The following is a 16,831-nucleotide window of genomic DNA, read 5'->3' on the forward strand; positions in this document are numbered from 1 at the left end:
AGCCAGCCCTGATGCGAATGCCGCAGTATGGAACGGAAACCACAACCAATAAAACACAGCTTGCATTGCGGCTGCAAACCAAGAACCCAGGGAGAAAACGCAAAATTATGCAAAGCGCAAATCGAAGATAAACACAGATAGCGTAACCACAGAAATCTACCACATTTGCAAATGCTCAAAAGTTAACTCCAGGCCATGATATATCAAACACATTCCCATTCGCAAAAAACACACCACCGCGCCACACGATCGGCCAGGACTAGACCGCGCCAGGTGCCCCGCTCGCCAATCTTAATGACCGTCTCCCAAACGCTCCCCTCAGCAGGGGCATCGGTGACGGAGCAGCCATTGGGATCGGGCGAGGGAACCATATGGTCTGCCTTCCGAGTCAGACGGAGTATCTTGCCAGACGGGGCCTGGATAGCGAGCTTCGCGGGCTTATCTCGCCCAGACGCAGACCTGGTTGATGAGATAGCAGACGTCGAGGCAGAGAACTCGTTCGAGTTGCTCGAGATAGTCGATGCACCCGCGGTGCTGGACACCATACTGAGCGCGCTGGCTGGACGGGTGAACACCGATGGGGAGGCACGCCCGTTACCCGCATAGTCATCCTTGGGCGGGGGTTGCGGCGCAGCGGGATGCTGTCGGACGGCGAAGACAAAGGTGTTGTTGACCGCCAGACGGGAGCACTGCGGCTGCATGATGTATAAATCATGGCGTTGGGCGTGTGGCGTGGGGTGACGAAGGACAAAGTCGTATGGCGGGTTTTCCCCAGTATGCATTATCGGAAGAGCCAGAGCCATTGGATGCGGGATATCGCGACTGGTGTGCATGAGGCCTTTCTTGCCGGCATAGACTTTCAACACACCTTGTCCTTCGTCACCTGGCAGGACAGCCTTGATAGTAATCCGCTTCTGCCCCCGGAACCAGTCTGGCTGGACGAGAGCGCGCTTGCGCACCGTGTCACCGCTTTCGAAGAAGTCCCCGTCTGCATCGCAGGCGAACGCTGGCGCCTCGACCTCGGCAGCGCATTCCACGTCAGGAGGAACCAACAGACGAATCTGCACGCACTCCAGGCCCTCGACGCGCGTTAAGCTCGTGTCGTAGTCTGGGAACTGCGCCCCGAGCTTGAAGTATTGTGGACACACCCCCGGAAGAGCTAATAGTACGTCGGGGGAGACCGGGGGGCAGATGTGCTGCTCCTCGGGATAAAGAGGCACATGGGTATAGCATATGTCCAGAGGCCGGGCAAGGAAGTACCAACTCTCTGCTATTGACATGTTGTTGGTGACGAATCGGCTTCGCTGGGGATTGGTGGGGTTTGCCAGTGCACAGTCCATGATGCGCCACTCCCCATCGACCAGAACCGCGTTCCACCAGTGGTTAGGACGAGAAAGGCTGTCCAAGTCGAGAGAGTCACCAGGATCTTTGAGAAAGCCGCAAATAGTCTCTGCATGGAGGCCAACCGCGGCGCACATTTCGTTCACCAAAAGAGCGATTTCTTGAGGGCTACCACGCTTGGCCTGCAGCACTCGCTTCATGTCAGCCTCCAAGCCATCGACGGGCTCCTCCCAGGCAATCTTCTCGCTGACCCAGGTAAAAATGGCACGAAGACGCTGAACATCGCTCTTGTACGGTCGGCAGATGTAGCCCTGGGCAAGGCCCACTGGGTTTGTGAGTGGCGGAATGCTATTAATAAACCGCGCGCTCTTGTCGACAAGACTCATATTTCCAGCATTGAAGTTTGTGGGCTCACTGATCGGCAGTCCATCGATACCCTCATCACCCTCAGCAGTGTCGTATAGTTCCTCAATAGCATAGATCACTGGATGATCCATCATCTGGCACCGTTCTGCTCTTTCAATTCTCTCGTTTCGACTAGGTGATGATGCCCGGTTGACATCTCGGCGGACTTGCACCCAATCAATGGCACTAGCACCCGTACCCATGTCCCGAGCAGTATCGCGAGTGGAATTGGAAGTGAGGAGGGGCGACACAACGTCGGCCACTCTGTTACCCTTGGTCGGAGAGTGAGAACCACCAGTATGGCCAACGGAGATGCTGCTTCTCGCACTTGCAGCCCCCGTCTTGGCAGACTCGAGTATCTTCTTGAAGAACCCTTGCTTTTTGGTCTTGGGAGTAGAAAGACCACCAAACACTCCACCCGAGTCTCCGGCATCGGCATCTGCAGCGGACCAAGGAATAGCAGACGAGGCCCCTTGGCGAGACGTGTTGTGGCTGGAGTGGTAGGAGATACCAGTGAGAGGGGTCTCCGGCCTATCAAGGTTCCCGGCGTCACTGAAACCCCGAGAGCGGACAGTATCCATGGCTGTGTTCGGCCGCTCGTAGGCGCCATTTCGTCTAGCGTAGCTACCGGCACTGGTCGCACTAAAACCGCCAGCGGAAATACCGCTCATCAAGCTCTGGCTCGTCTTATCCGTACTGCTAGTCATGTTGGTCCCAATACTCTGCACACCACTGGAGCTGGTAGCGCTTGACTTGTTGGTGAACGATCGATTGAGTATATCGCCCCGAAGGTCTTGGCCAGATCGACGAGACCGTACCTGGGGATACTGCCCCGCAATGGAATTATGTCGAGGATGATAGGTTGCATGTTTGGGAGGCGGCGGAGGAGGCTGACCGTCACCTCCCTCGTCCTCAGGCGGTCTATTTTGATCCTCCAACTGTCGCAAACGACTCTCCATCCTTTGCACATAATTATTAAGCTGAGGAGGGCCATCGTTATAGTGATCATGCGAATAGACGCTATTGCGGTGTAAGGGGACCCCGCGGGGTTGCTCCTTATGACCATCGAAGCCGAGTGACGTTACAGGCCGTCTGCGAGTGGCAGGGGGTGTTCTATCATTCATATCATCATAATCTTCCGCTGACCACGGGTTGTTGAACGTTGGCGGGGGAGGTGAAGGCGAGGGAGCTTGTCGAGGAGAGGGAGAAGGAGGTTGGCGAGGAAGGCCCATATCTTCTAAAGAGGTCATAACGTCTTCCATCGCATCCCTCAACGGGGAGGGCGTATTCCCATTTGCATCTGATAGAGCTGAGACAGCTGAGTGAGCGGAATGTGTAGAGCGTGCACCGGGAGACGGGGTTCGTGTGAATATCACATAGCGGTCATTCATATTCAAAGGCGTAGGGGAGCGCGAGGGGTGCGGAGAATGTAAGAGGGGCTGCGGAGAGCGCAAAAGGTGGTGTTGCTGGTGCATAGGTGGCTGTGGGGAGCGAGGCGGCTGAGGAGAATGTGAGTGTGGAAGAGGCTGAGCAGAGTGTGAAGGCGACGCAGCAACCGCGACTCGATGCGGCGGAGGGGATGGCGGTGGAGGAGATTCTTCGCGCTCCTGAAATTGCATTGGAGATACTTCGCGCTGCATTGGCGATACTTCGCGATGGTACATGGGCGAAACCGGGCGATGATTCATGGGACGATGATGCATGGGCGAAACTGCGCGATGATGCATCGGAGAAACCGCGCGGTTCATCGGTGAAGGATGCATTGGTGAGACTTCGCGAGGCACAGGTGAAACTTCGCGGGAGGAGAGGCGCAAAGAGGAGATGCTACCGCGGGGCATCATGGTAGAAGGAGATCTTTCGGGCTCCATTGAGGCACGAGGGGAAATGGAAACCCCGCGCGACGAGGGTCGAGAGGACACCGAGGAAGGACGAGATAGGGACCCTTGGTTCTTGACCGCAGATGCATGGGTGCGCAGAGGCTTGACACTTCGGGGAGCGCTCCCATCTCGAGGCGGTGTTTGAGGGATGGAGATCTTTACAGGAGTGTTTGATCCACTCCTCGCCAGCTCTGACGCTGGAGACAGGGCTTCCTTGTGTGCCTGGAAAGGTTTGCGAAACACGGTCTTTGTCTTCTTGGGGGCCGACGTTGGATTGTTGATGGGTGAAGAGCCTGCCAGCACCATTGGACTGGTATCACGGCTGATAGGGACGAAGTCTTCGCTCATGAGTTCGACGAAGTTCGAAGGGAAAAGTCCAACGGCGCGCCTATCGCGGCGCAACCGACCCATCCACCATTGTCCGTCCCCAGCATTCAGACATTCGATTAAGTCGCCCTCCACAAATCCAAGATCTCGAGTGGTTTCTCCTCCCCAAGAATAGACGGCTCGGCACCAGCATGGAAAGCGCACTGGCAGCTGGGGCGCATTGGGTCCCATCGCGATCAACTCAGCCTTATCCAGTTGATCGCAAAGCGCAGGTAAAACTGGAGGATAGCTTGTATTCCTTCCGGCGACTCGCGAAAGTAACTGCTTTGTGGACAGGCAAGATCTCGGCTCGTAACTCGTAATAGGCAATGGTTGATTTGTCGGGGGGTGGCACCGAGTTGGTAGTCGAGGGTGGGTGTCAGATGGGGTTGCAAGGTACGCACGGCCGCAGGGATAACGAAAGCTCAAGCAAAATGCATTGTGAGTAAAGAGAAAGAATATGAGTTCAATGACAAAATGCCACCGAGGGAACGGTGGGTCGAATGCGAATGCGAACGGAGAGAGTGGGAGGAGAAGGGATCAAACTGGTTCAGTCGTTCAGACGGTGAGGCCCGAGTCGGGTTGTTTACGTGGTGGCCCAATCGGGACTAGCGGCTGAGAGCTGTCTTATCGATAAGCTTAATACGCTTATGTCATGCTTTCGGTTTCCGGGGCACCGAGGAAGGATTGCGATTATTACTGAAGTCTACTTCTACTTGTATAGACTGATTAGAAGGGGAACTACATCTTGCGACCCGTCTGGGTTGTTCTTTCAGTGTTGTTTCTATGGCTTCAGTGGGTTTATAGCCCCTCCCGAGGCAGACCCATGGTTGGTGTGCGGCACAACCCAAAGCTTTAGCCCTGGCAACCTCCCGCTTCCCCACTTGTTGGGGGCCATTCCGAAAACATGACCCCTCCTCGGCGTTCAAGTGGGCAATTGGGTTGTTGACGGTTTCACCATCTCTGAATTTTTTTGACCATTATCTCATTTTCTGACCTACCCTACCCAGTACCTATCCAAGTACTAAAAGTGCTTCGAGATAGGGTCTTCGAACAAATATACATCTCAAACAACCGTCCAGTTCAAGGTTTCTCGTAGATATTAGTTGATATGCCCGCGATAGTTGATAATCTGGCACCAATCTTGCTGTCTACTTTTGATTTGAATATGCCGACATATTAATTGCTCAAAAAAGCTTCTAGGTATCCCTCAGGGGTTCAACAAAGCTCATACAATGATTAAATGTGACCAGATCCTAGAATAAATTGATCCAGCACCAGCTTTTGTGATTTACCAACGCACAGCATGAAAGGCCATGAAGTAAGCTTATTCAGGCATTATCCCCCACAATACTAATGAAGAGAAGGCATTTTGTTGTTTTGTCGCTTATTTTACCTTCCCTTCCGGATCAGGCAGTAATTACATTCCAACTCCAGATAAAGAATGTTCTAGCCACGCGCAAACAGTATGTTTGAGCAGGTGATTGATGAGACCTCCTTGCATGTTGTTAATGTCCAGTCTTCTATTCTAATATGGAGGCTTTACGGGTGATGCTCCACCATGCCTCGGTTCAGACTCCGGATCGCCCTTTCGGCCCGACTTGACTGGCTTCTCAGTTTCTGAACGGAAACGGAAGCTCATTTGCAGCCAATTCTCCCCAGCCCCATGAATATACCTCAGTAGGAGGACCAACACATCTCCGCCTCAACATGCAAATAAGTCTAAGATTGCAAAGGCAAACGTGTAGGCCTCCCTAGTTTTGTCAAATATGCAAACATGGTTCCAGACCCTAATCGGGGCCCCGTGGCGCTTGCAGCATATGGTTTGGCATGCCTCGAAAAATGTCCACCTGTACTATTAAAACACCATCACTCCCGAGGGCCATTGAGCTTTTGGTTGATGGTTAACCGCCGAACACTCCAGTCTAGAGCATTCTCTTGCTGTCCACAACATTCAAGCGCGACATCATCAATCACTCATCTTTTATATACTTTTAGCGTGTTCAAGTAAGGTGTCATCTCAATGGCATTCTCGAAGACACTGCTGGTGTTGGCCACCTCAGGCCTAATGCCCTTGGCATGGGCTAAGCTGGTTCAATTTGAGTTGGATGTGACTTGGCAAAAAGGTGCCCCCGATGGCAACGTCCGCGACATGATATTTATGAATGATCAATTTCCTGGACCTGAATTGCGATTGGATGAGGGTGACGATGTTGAGGTACTATCTTGCCGTGAAGAAGGAAAAGCGCAGATCAAGAATACTGATGAAAGTTAGGTCGTCGTCCACAATAATATGCCCTTCGACACCTCGATTCACTTCCACGGCATTGAACAGCGTGACACGCCGTGGTCTGATGGTGTCCCTGGCCTGACACAAAAGCCGATCCAGCCGGGCCACAGTTGGACTTACCGGTGGAAGGCTACTCAGTATGGAACCTACTGGTACCATGCTCATGCCCGTTCTGAAATGATGGATGGTCTATATGGTCCCATTTGGATCAAGTAAGGCTACTTCGGTCTACCAAACTCCACAACCCCAATGCTAATAAATACAGTCCGTCTCCCGAGACTCTAGATCCGTTTCACCTAATTTCAAACACCCATGATGACATTGAAGCTATGCGGAAGGCGGAGAAGAATCCTCAGCTGATCATGCTGTCCGATTGGGACCACTTGACAGCGGCTGAATACCAGCAGGTGCAAGAGGATAGCCGTCTCAACATATTGTGAGTAGGACTTTTATTCCAGAGGTGGATATATGTTAACAGGAACTTCAGCTGTATGGACAGTGTGCTTGTTAATGGGCGTGGTGCCGTATATTGCCCTGGAACCGCAAACATCTCCAGCGTTGAACAGCCTTACCTCAAGACTGCAATTGATAACCAGCCGCTCACTGACAAGGGGTAAGTGTCGCCTGACTTCTGGTGGTCCTTTTTGTACACTAGCTAACATCTGTCGATCCCTTTCAGTTGTCTGCCCAACACCTATGCCACCCAGGGCGACTTTCCACCCACACACCCTGAAAACATCCCAGAAGGTCTCAATGCCGGATGCAGTCCTACTACTGGTCTGCACGAAATCATTGAGGTTGATCCTAACGATGGTTGGGTTGCGCTCAAGTTCATCAGCGCCGCTGCTCTAAAAGCCCTGATGTTCTCTATCGACGAACACCAGATGTATATTTACGAAGTTGATGGAAGCTATATCGAACCCCTGCCTGCTGATAGTGCCACTATTTTCAGTGGTGAGCGTTATGCTGCGATGGTTAAGCTTGATAAGGTGTGGAATGACTATACCATCCGAGTTCCGGCCACTCAGGGTGATCAGGTCATCTCAGGCTTTGCCACGCTGCGATACAAGGGCTCCTCGAACACTCAGCCGTCGATGCCTTATGTTAACTATGGCGGCCAGAGCACCTCTGCCTCCGTTGTTCCTTTGGATCCGAGGGACATGAAACCCTACCCACCTGTCACGATTCCCAGACATGCCGATCAGCTTGTCAATCTCACTCTTGGCCGCTGGGGATCCTCTTACACCTGGACCACTGCTGGGAATGCACTCTATGACGTTATGGCCAACTGGGATGACCCAATTCTCTACGACTTGAACGCCAAGGACAACCTGGCTCAGCAGGTTACCATCCAAACCAAGAACGGAACTTGGGTCGACCTGCTTCTACAGCTGGGTGAGATGCCGGATACCCCTCCCGTCCAACCGCCTCATGTTATGCACAAGCATTCCAACAAGGCTTACATTCTCGGAGTTGGCCCCGGCTTTTTCAACTGGTCTAGCACTGAAGAAGCATATAATGAGCGTCCTGATCTGTTCCAGATGGACAACCCTCAGAGGCGAGACACATTTGTCACTAATGGCCCCCACGGGCCCACCTGGATGATTGTGCGGTACCAGGTGGTTAACCCGGGTCCATTTTTATTCCACTGTCACATTCAGACCCATCTCACAAACGGTATGGCTGTCGCTTTGCTTGATGGTATTGATGTGTGGCCCCAGGTCCCCCCAGGTGAGGACCAGTCCTGACGGGACTGAGCAGCAGGGCAAGCACAGGCTAGTGGATATGGTCAAGGAGGTGGTCAAGAACAAACCGGGGCGCAGGGTGAACAGACTGCGTCTAAACCCCCACCTCCTGCTTATACCCCCGGCAAAACGCCTATTCCAGCCCTGGTTCCGACACCTGTTCGTCCTAGCTCACAGCAATCACCCCGCCCCCTCACTCCCTCTTTTGAGCCCGAGACCGCTTGGGAATTGCGCAAACCTAAGGATGAGTGGAGGCGATCAAGTCTATGGCAGATCAGTGCACGGAGCCATACCATCCATTCTATGACCCACTTCCGCGTGTGATTGAGCAACACCTGTCCCGTTATATGTAAAGAGGCATCAGATGTTTGATTAGTTTAATTATGATCTTGTGTATTACGCCGGCCAACAAAAATATACTGAGACGCCTATTAGTTTTGATGCCCTATCTACCGCTAATTTGTAGATTTTTTTTGGCGGCCTAGATCATTCGCGCCACTTCTGTTTCCGGCTGCTTGTAGTGGACACATCGACGTCGGTCCGTTGCCGGGGACCCACCACGATCGGTGTCGATCTCCTCGACCCATAATGGATCGCAGAAAAAGGGAAAAAGTTTAAGCCTTGGACTACCCCGTGCTTGGTCTAAAATTTAAGCCTAACTTTCCCAGCTCAAGGCCTAGGTTGAGTTCCTTGTATGTCGCAGACATAGTGGAGTAGCATGAGTTTACACTTTGGGTAGCCTGCGACACCTCCCTGCCCGATTGTTGGAGATTCTGAATGATCACTTCAGCTGCTCCAATCTGCGTGACTATACATAGAACATAATATCGTACGGGTTTCTAGAACATGATCGACACTGAGCACGCGGTCTCCACGGCATATGATCTGCGAAAGAGATCTGGATTGTCCTTTCGGGGGTTGACCATCCCGATAAAGTCATGACGTAGTATCGAGCCTAGCGTGATACCTCAAGGGGATATATAAATAGTTGGATTTTTGTGTGTGATCTACATGTATCCTGGTGGATCTGCGTCTTGTTGCATTCTGAGAAAATGAGTACTTCGGATAAGAAAACCACTTGACAAGTCGTATATACTAGAGAAGCGCCAAAATTAAATCAAGTACCATGTGGACTTCCTGTATACACACTGAAGATTATTGTGAGTTCAACAAAGTCAATCCCCTGATTTTCTTCTAAGATTATTATGTTCTGGACGCGCTACAGGTACAGGAGGTACAGGAGGTGAGGTACATAGGGCAAGACCGGCACGTGATATATGGAAAGTTGCGGGTGCAACCTTCTAAAAGCGGCGATAACCCACTGCCGTTGCAACTATCTTCACAGTATTCCATCTGTTCTCTGCCTCAATCCGGAATTTCAGGTCTAGAACATGTCATATGTCATGGATATTCCAGCCAAAAGCCTCAATCCAATTCCTTCGGCCGAGTCAGTGGTTGTCTCATCCGCAAACAGCACGCGGGCAGCAAGAGACTATAGTCCACCGGGCTCCCGATTTACATCGCCCCACATCTTTACGAGTCAGGTTATGTGGAATAAAAGAGAATTCCAGGTCTTACTTTTGACACCTGCCTGGCCACAGTAACCGTTCCATTGGTCAGAATCAGGTGGGCTTCATATCCCGGTCGACCGGAGTGCTACCAAGTCAAATGTACGGAGAAGAATACCGTGGAATGAGTTCTGTAAACTCGTATTTGCTGTCCCAATAACTCTAGTTTCCAAGGAAAACAGGGAAAAAGTAGGGGGCTTAGAAAAATAATTCCATGTGCCATAGACTGATGATGCCTTTCGGGCTAGTATCGCCCCACAAAGGAGAATACTGCCATAGTTGTATGTATAAAGTATGGTCCCCAACCATTCACGCAGGAACTGAACTCTTTTCTCTCTCCTTTCTCTCCGTAGAACTTTTCACCCCTGGCTAGCATTGGGCTTGAATATGGAGAGCCCCAGTCGCGTGTATCTCTTTGGAGACCAGACTGCGGATTTCGACTCGGGCCTTCGCCGCCTGTTGCAAGCCAAGAATGACTCGCTGCTAGTGTCCTTCTTCCAGAAGTGCTATCATGCCCTGCGCAAGGAAATCAGCCAGCTGTCGCCGTCGCAGCGACAACTGTTTCCTCGTTTCACGAGCATTGTTGATCTCCTGGCAAGATACAGAGAGTTCGGACCAAACCCAGCTATTGAAAGCGCATTGACGACAATCTATCAGTTGGGATGCTTCATTCAGTAAGATATCGTGTATATCAAATCGCCCATTCTGCAGGACTAATTCAATTTTGAACAGCTACTACGGAGATCTGGGACATGAGTATCCATTGGGATCTGAGAGCTGTATAATTGGCCTCTGCACCGGTCAGCTGGCATCTGCGGCTGTCAGCTGTTCAAAAACAGTCGGAGAACTTATCCCCGCAGGCGTTGAGACAGTTGTTTTGGCCCTCAGGCTGGGAGCTTGTGTTGTCAAAGTGCGCGAGCTTGTGGAGGCAAAGGGACCATCGCAAAGCTGGTCTGTCCTGATTTCTGGAATCCGTGAGGAGGAAGGCCAGAACCTAATTCAGGAGTATGGGCGAGAAAATGTGAGCAAACAGCTGAATTCTATCAAAGATAATCAAAGCAAGGACAGAATTCTGACACTTCTTTCAAGGCCTTGCCCCGTGTTTCACAGCCTTATATCAGCGCAGTGAGCCCTAATGGCCTGACTATCAGTGGCCCGCCCCGGTTTTTGGAGCACTTCATCGAAACTGTACTCTCCAAGGATCTGAAGCCCGTGAGAGTGCCAATTCACGGACCATACCACGCCATGCACCTTTATGACGACAGAGACATCAGCCGTATCATGGAGTCGTGGCCAAAGGAGACGCTTGCGGGTTATGCCACCCAAGTTCCCGTGTTATCAAGTGAAACTGGCAAGCCCTTCGATGCCGGGAGCCTCGAGACTCTATTGAAAATGTCGCTCGAGGAGATTCTCCTGCGTCAACTTTGCTGGGGCAAAGTTATTGACTCGTGCAGCTCCGCCTTGAAGTCAGCTGCCTCCAAGTGCATCTTGTTCCCAATCTCCAGCACCGCAACTCAAAGCCTGTACACTTCGCTGAAGAAGGCCGGAATTTCTCTCGAGGTTGACAATTCCATCGGCGATGTTAAGAAGGACCCTGAAGCTACCAACAGCAGTGGCCGTGCCGAGCAGTCCAAGATTGCCATCATCGGCCTTTCTGGAAGATTCCCTGAATCACAGGATACCGAGGCCTTCTGGGATCTCTTGTACAAAGGACTCGATGTTCACCGTGAAGTTCCCGCTGAGCGATGGGATGTCAAGGCTCATGTTGATATGGAGGGAAATACCCGCAACACTAGCAAGGTTCAATATGGATGCTGGATCAACGAACCCGGTCTTTTCGACCCTCGCTTTTTCAACATGTCTCCCCGTGAGGCACTCCAGGCTGATCCCGCTCAGCGCCTTGCGCTTTTGACTGCCTATGAAGCCTTCGAAATGGCTGGGTTCATCCCAGACAGCACTCCGTCCACGCAGAAGAACCGGGTTGGTGTGTTCTATGGCATGACCAGTGACGATTACCGTGAAATCAATAGTGGACAGGATATCGACACCTATTTCATTCCTGGTGGCAACCGTGCTTTCACTCCTGGTCGCATCAACTACTATTTCAAGTTCAGCGGACCAAGCGTTAGTGTTGATACCGCTTGCTCCTCCAGTCTGGCAGCCATTCATGTGGCTTGCAACTCTCTTTGGAGGAATGACTGTGACTCCGCTGTCGCCGGTGGCGTCAACATCCTAACCAACCCGGACAACCACGCTGGCCTTGACCGCGGACACTTCCTTTCGAGAACCGGCAACTGCAACACATTTGATGATGGTGCCGACGGGTATTGCCGAGCGGATGGTATTGGCTCTATTGTTTTGAAGAGACTCGAGGACGCCCAGGCCGACAACGATCCGATTTACGGTGTTATTTCTGGAGCTTATACCAACCACTCTGCCGAAGCTGTTTCCATCACCCGGCCTCATGTGGGCGCCCAAGCCTTCATCTTCAACAAACTGCTTAACGAAAACGATTATGATCCGAAGGAAGTCAGTTACATTGAGATGCACGGCACCGGAACCCAGGCTGGTGATGCCGTGGAAATGCAATCAGTTCTGGATGTTTTCGCTCCAGATTATCGCCGTGGGCCAAGCCAGTCCCTTCATCTTGGTTCAGCCAAGGCAAACATTGGGCACGGAGAATCCGCCTCCGGCGTTACAGCTCTGTTGAAGGTGTTGATGATGATGCAGAAGAACATGATCCCGCCCCATTGTGGCATCAAGTCCAAGGTCAACCACAACTTCCCTACCGATCTTCAGCAGCGCAATGTCCACATCGCTCTCAAACCAACTCCCTGGAATCGTCCGGATGGTGGCAAGCGCAAGACTTTCATCAACAACTTCTCGGCCGCTGGCGGAAACACTGCGCTGCTGATGGAGGATGCTCCTCTGCGTGAGCGCACTGGCAAGGACCCTCGGACCGCGCACCCGGTCGCCGTTTCGGCACGATCGCAGTCTGCCCTGAAGAACAATATCGCGGCTCTTGTACAGTACATTGACAAAAACAAGAGTTTATTCAACGTCAATGAGTCCGATCTTCTTGCCAACTTGTCCTACACGACCACGGCAAGACGTATTCACCACCCGTTCCGAGTAACTGCCACAGGCTCTACCTTGGAGGAGATCCGCACTGCCTTGAACTCGAGCGCAGGCCATGACAGCTTCTCACCGGTCTCCTCAACTGCACCTGGCGTTGGCTTTGTCTTTACCGGGCAAGGCGCTCAATACACTGGCATGGGCAAGGAACTCTTTGAGAACAGCTCCCAGTTCCGAACCAACATTGAGCATCTGGATTGCATTGCCCAAAGCCAGGGGTTCCCATCCATTGTACCTTTAATTGATGGAAGTGTTCCTATCGAGGAGCTGAGTCCCGTCGTTACTCAATTGGGAACCACTTGCGTTCAGATGGCGCTCACCAAGTTCTGGATCTCTTTGGGAGTGAATCCCACCTTTGTCCTGGGTCACAGCCTCGGCGAATATGCCGCACTCAATGCTTCTGGTATTCTTACGACCAGCGATACCATCTACCTTGCTGGTCGTCGTGCCATGTTGCTGACTGAGCAATGCAAGGTAGGAACCCACGCCATGCTAGCGGTAAAGTCATCGGTCGCACAAGTGAAGCAGTTCCTTGATGAGAAGACTGCCGAGGTGGCTTGTATCAACGCACCCGGGGAGACTGTCATCAGCGGAGCGGTTGAGATGATCGACCAGCTTGCTGATAAACTCGCCAACGAAGGCTTCAAGGCTACCAAACTGAAGGTTCCTTTCGCCTTCCATTCCGCTCAAGTGGATCCTATACTTGAGAACCTTGCAGAAATTGCCAAGGGTGTCAGTTTCCACGAGCCGACCATCCCCTTCGTGTCGGCCCTGCTGGGTGATGTTCTCAAGGAGGCCAACCCCGAGGTCCTTGGGCCCAGATACTTGACTCGTCACTGCCGAGAGACTGTCAACTTTCTTGCTGCTCTGGAGGCCACACGTCATGCGAAGCTGATGAATGATAAGACTCTCTGGGTTGAGATTGGCTCGCATCCAGTCTGCTCTGGAATGGTCAAGTCGACTTTCGGTCCCCAAGCAACAACAGTCACATCTCTGCGTCGCCAGGAGGACACCTGGAAGGTGCTGTCAAGCAGCCTTTCGGCTTTCTACTTGGCTGGGATTGATCTCCGCTGGAAGGAGTATCACCAGGACTTCAGTGCCTTGCACGAAGTTCTTGCGCTGCCTGCCTACAAGTGGGACCTCAAGAACTATTGGATCCCTTATACCAACAACTTCTGCCTGCTCAAAGGTGCACCTGCTGCGCCAGTGGTTGAGACTGCTCCTGTCTCATCCTTCTTGACTTCCTCTGCCCAGAAGATTTTGGAGACTAGCGGCGACAAGACCTCGGCAACTATCGTTATCGAGAACGATATTGCGGACCCGGAATTGAACCGTGTAATTCAAGGCCACAAGGTTAATGGAGCTGCGCTCTGTCCTTCAGTAAGTGTTCATTATCTAAACCCATATTGCCCCGAATCGTGCTGACATCAGCACAGTCCCTGTACGCCGACATTGCTCAGACGCTAGGAGAGTTCCTTGTCGAGAAATACAAGCCTGAATGGAAGGAGCGTGGCTATGACGTCTGTGAGGTGGTGGTTCCAAAGCCTCTCATCGCAAAAGGTGGCAAGCAGCTGTTCCGCGTCTCGGCCACTGCGAACTGGGCCGATGAGAGCGCCAAAATGCAAGTGTGGTCCGTCACTCCTGAGGGCAAGAAAATGATCGACCACGCAAGCTGCGTCATCAGATTTTTCGATACCAGTGTCGCCGAGCTTGAGTGGAAACGCAACTCATATCTCATCAAGAGAAGCATTGAGCACCTGAAGGAGAGCAGCGAGTCTGGCCAGGCGCATCGCATGAAGCGTGGTATGGTGTACAAGCTTTTCAGTGCTCTTGTCGAGTATGATGAGAACTACAAGTCCATCCAGGAAGTCATTCTCGACAGTGAGCAGCACGAGGCTACCGCATTGGTTAAGTTCCAAGCTCCTCCGGGTAACTTCCATCGCAACCCGTTCTGGATTGACAGCATTGGCCACTTGTCCGGTTTTACCATGAATGCCAGTGATGCCACTGATTCTAAAGACCTGGTCTATGTTAACCATGGCTGGGACTCAATGCGTTGCTCGAAGAAGTTTGATCCGAGCGTCACCTACCGCACCTACGTCCGTATGCAGCCCTGGCAAAACTCGATCTATGCTGGTGATGTCTATCTCTTTGATGGGGATGATATTGTTGCCGTATTCGGTGGCGTGAAGGTATGTTATCAACATTTGAGTTTAGGTTCGATGCAAATACTAAAGCTCCGATACAGTTCCAAGGCCTGGCCCGGAAGATTCTTGACACTGCTCTTCCTCCTGGTGGAGGCTCGATCGCCAAGTCAGCTACAGCTAAGCCTAAGCCTGCGCCTATTGTTATCCAGAAGTCACGCACTCCCCAGGCCAAGAAGGCTTCCCCCGTTGCCGCACCCTCGACCAAGTCTGCAGGACCCAGTATCATCACGAAAGCCCTTGAAGTCTTGGCCGAGGAAGTTGGTCTTTCATCGTCTGATATGACGGATGACTTGAACTTCGGAGATTATGGAGTAGACTCCCTGCTTTCCTTGACTGTCACTGGTCGTTACCGTGAGGAGATGGGTCTTGACCTGGACTCCAATGTATTCGTGGACCAGCCCACAATCAAGGACTTCAAGCAGCTGCTGGTGCAGATGAGCCCCGCCGATAACAGCAATGACGGATCCAGCAGCGAGCCGGACATGTCGTCTGCAGCATCCTCGATTGATATCTCGACCCCCAACTCGAGTGGTCTTCCCACGCCCGCCAATGAGAAGTCTGTGACACTGGAGCAGAATGACAGCATGAAGCAAATTTGCGAGATCCTAGCTGAGGAGATTGGCGTCGAACCCGAGGAGCTCCAGGGTGATGCTAACCTCGGTGAGATGGGTCTGGATTCTCTCATGTCACTCACCGTGTTGGGCAAGATTCGTGAGACATTGGACCTTGAACTGTCTGGCGAGTTCTTCATCGAGAACCAAACGATCGACGACGTCGAGATTGCTCTCGATCTGAAGCCTAAGGCGGTTGCTTCTGAGCCGATGAGACTTCCTGAGAAAATCCAAGTGGATGTTCCAAAAGCTGCTGCTCTCACAACAATCCAGCATCCGGCCGCGACCTCCATCCTTCTGCAAGGAAACCCCAAGACTGCCACTCAAAAGTTATTCTTGTTTCCCGATGGATCTGGATCGGCCACTTCCTACGCTACGATTCCCGGTATTTCGCCTGACGTCTGCGTCTACGGGCTGAACTGTCCGTACATGCGCACTCCCGAGAACCTGAACTTTAGCCTGGATGAGATCACGATGCCTTATGTGACCGAGATCAAACGTCGCCAGCCCACTGGCCCGTACAATTTTGGTGGCTGGTCCGCTGGCGGTATCTGTGCCTATGACGCAGCCCGCTACTTGATCTTCGAGGAGGGTGAGCGGGTTGAGCGCCTGCTTCTCTTAGACTCTCCCTTCCCCATAGGTTTGGAGAAGCTTCCTCGCCGTCTGTACAGATTCTTCGACTCAATTGGCCTCTTCGGCGAAGGCAAGGCTCCACCTCCCAAGTGGCTGCTCCCTCACTTCCTGGCTTTTATCGACTCCCTGGATGCATACAAGGCTGTACCCTTCCCCTTTAATGACAGCAAGCACGCAGACAAGATTCCGAAAACCTTCATGGTCTGGGCGAAGGACGGTGTGTGCAACAAGCCGAACGATCCACGCCCTGCCCCCGCTGAGGATGGCAGCCCTGATCCCCGGGAAATGCTCTGGTTGTTAAACAACCGCACTGATCTCGGCCCGAATGGATGGGATACCCTCGTTGGTCCAAAGAATGTCGGCGGTATCACCGTCATGGAGGGAGCTAATCACTTTACCATGACCCGTGGCGAGAAGGCGAAGGAGCTAGCAGCATTCATCGCGGGTGCGATGAACTCTGCTTAAAGAAATGCATTCATCGCGATACCCTTTTCTTTACGGCTGGAGATTGCTTGCGCACTGGATCACGATATATGGTTGCGTCCACTGCTATTTTTGTATCTTTTTTATGGTGTTTCAGGATCTGATTCTCGTTTGTCTTATTATTACAACATATACATGATTTCGCGACCTAGCCCATTGATGGGATCTAT

General features: G+C 52.1%; 3 protein-coding genes across 3 annotated transcripts; 2 read left to right on the plus strand and 1 right to left on the minus strand.

Moving 5' to 3' along the window:
* Positions 1-203: 203 nt before the first annotated feature.
* On the minus strand, positions 204-4,181 carry N7482_002707 (putative SH3 domain protein (Cyk3); the record flags this gene model as incomplete). The annotated part of the gene is made up of 1 exon (XM_056684832.1): positions 204-4,181. The coding sequence occupies one exon, from the start codon at positions 4,179-4,181 to the stop codon at positions 204-206; it is 3,978 nt and encodes a 1,325-aa protein (XP_056548438.1).
* Positions 4,182-6,012: 1,831 nt separating this feature from the next.
* Positions 6,013-8,348, plus strand: N7482_002708 (multicopper oxidase; the record flags this gene model as incomplete). The annotated part of the gene is made up of 6 exons (XM_056684833.1): positions 6,013-6,207; positions 6,265-6,491; positions 6,545-6,715; positions 6,767-6,892; positions 6,959-7,980; positions 8,041-8,348. The coding sequence occupies 6 exons, from the start codon at positions 6,013-6,015 to the stop codon at positions 8,346-8,348; spliced, it is 2,049 nt and encodes a 682-aa protein (XP_056548439.1).
* A 1,631-nt stretch (positions 8,349-9,979) lies between these two features.
* On the plus strand, positions 9,980-16,643 carry pksP (polyketide synthase alb1; the record flags this gene model as incomplete). Its single annotated transcript, XM_056684834.1, has 5 exons — positions 9,980-10,266; positions 10,325-10,613; positions 10,682-14,107; positions 14,164-14,919; positions 14,976-16,643. 5 exons carry the CDS (start codon positions 9,980-9,982, stop codon positions 16,641-16,643), a joined length of 6,426 nt encoding a protein of 2,141 aa, XP_056548440.1.
* Between the last annotated feature and the right edge of the window lie 188 nt (positions 16,644-16,831).

This window comes from Penicillium canariense (genome assembly GCF_028826845.1).
Source record: "Penicillium canariense strain IBT 26290 chromosome Unknown utg000001l_segment0_segment0, whole genome shotgun sequence".
NCBI lineage: Eukaryota > Fungi > Ascomycota > Eurotiomycetes > Eurotiales > Aspergillaceae > Penicillium > Penicillium canariense.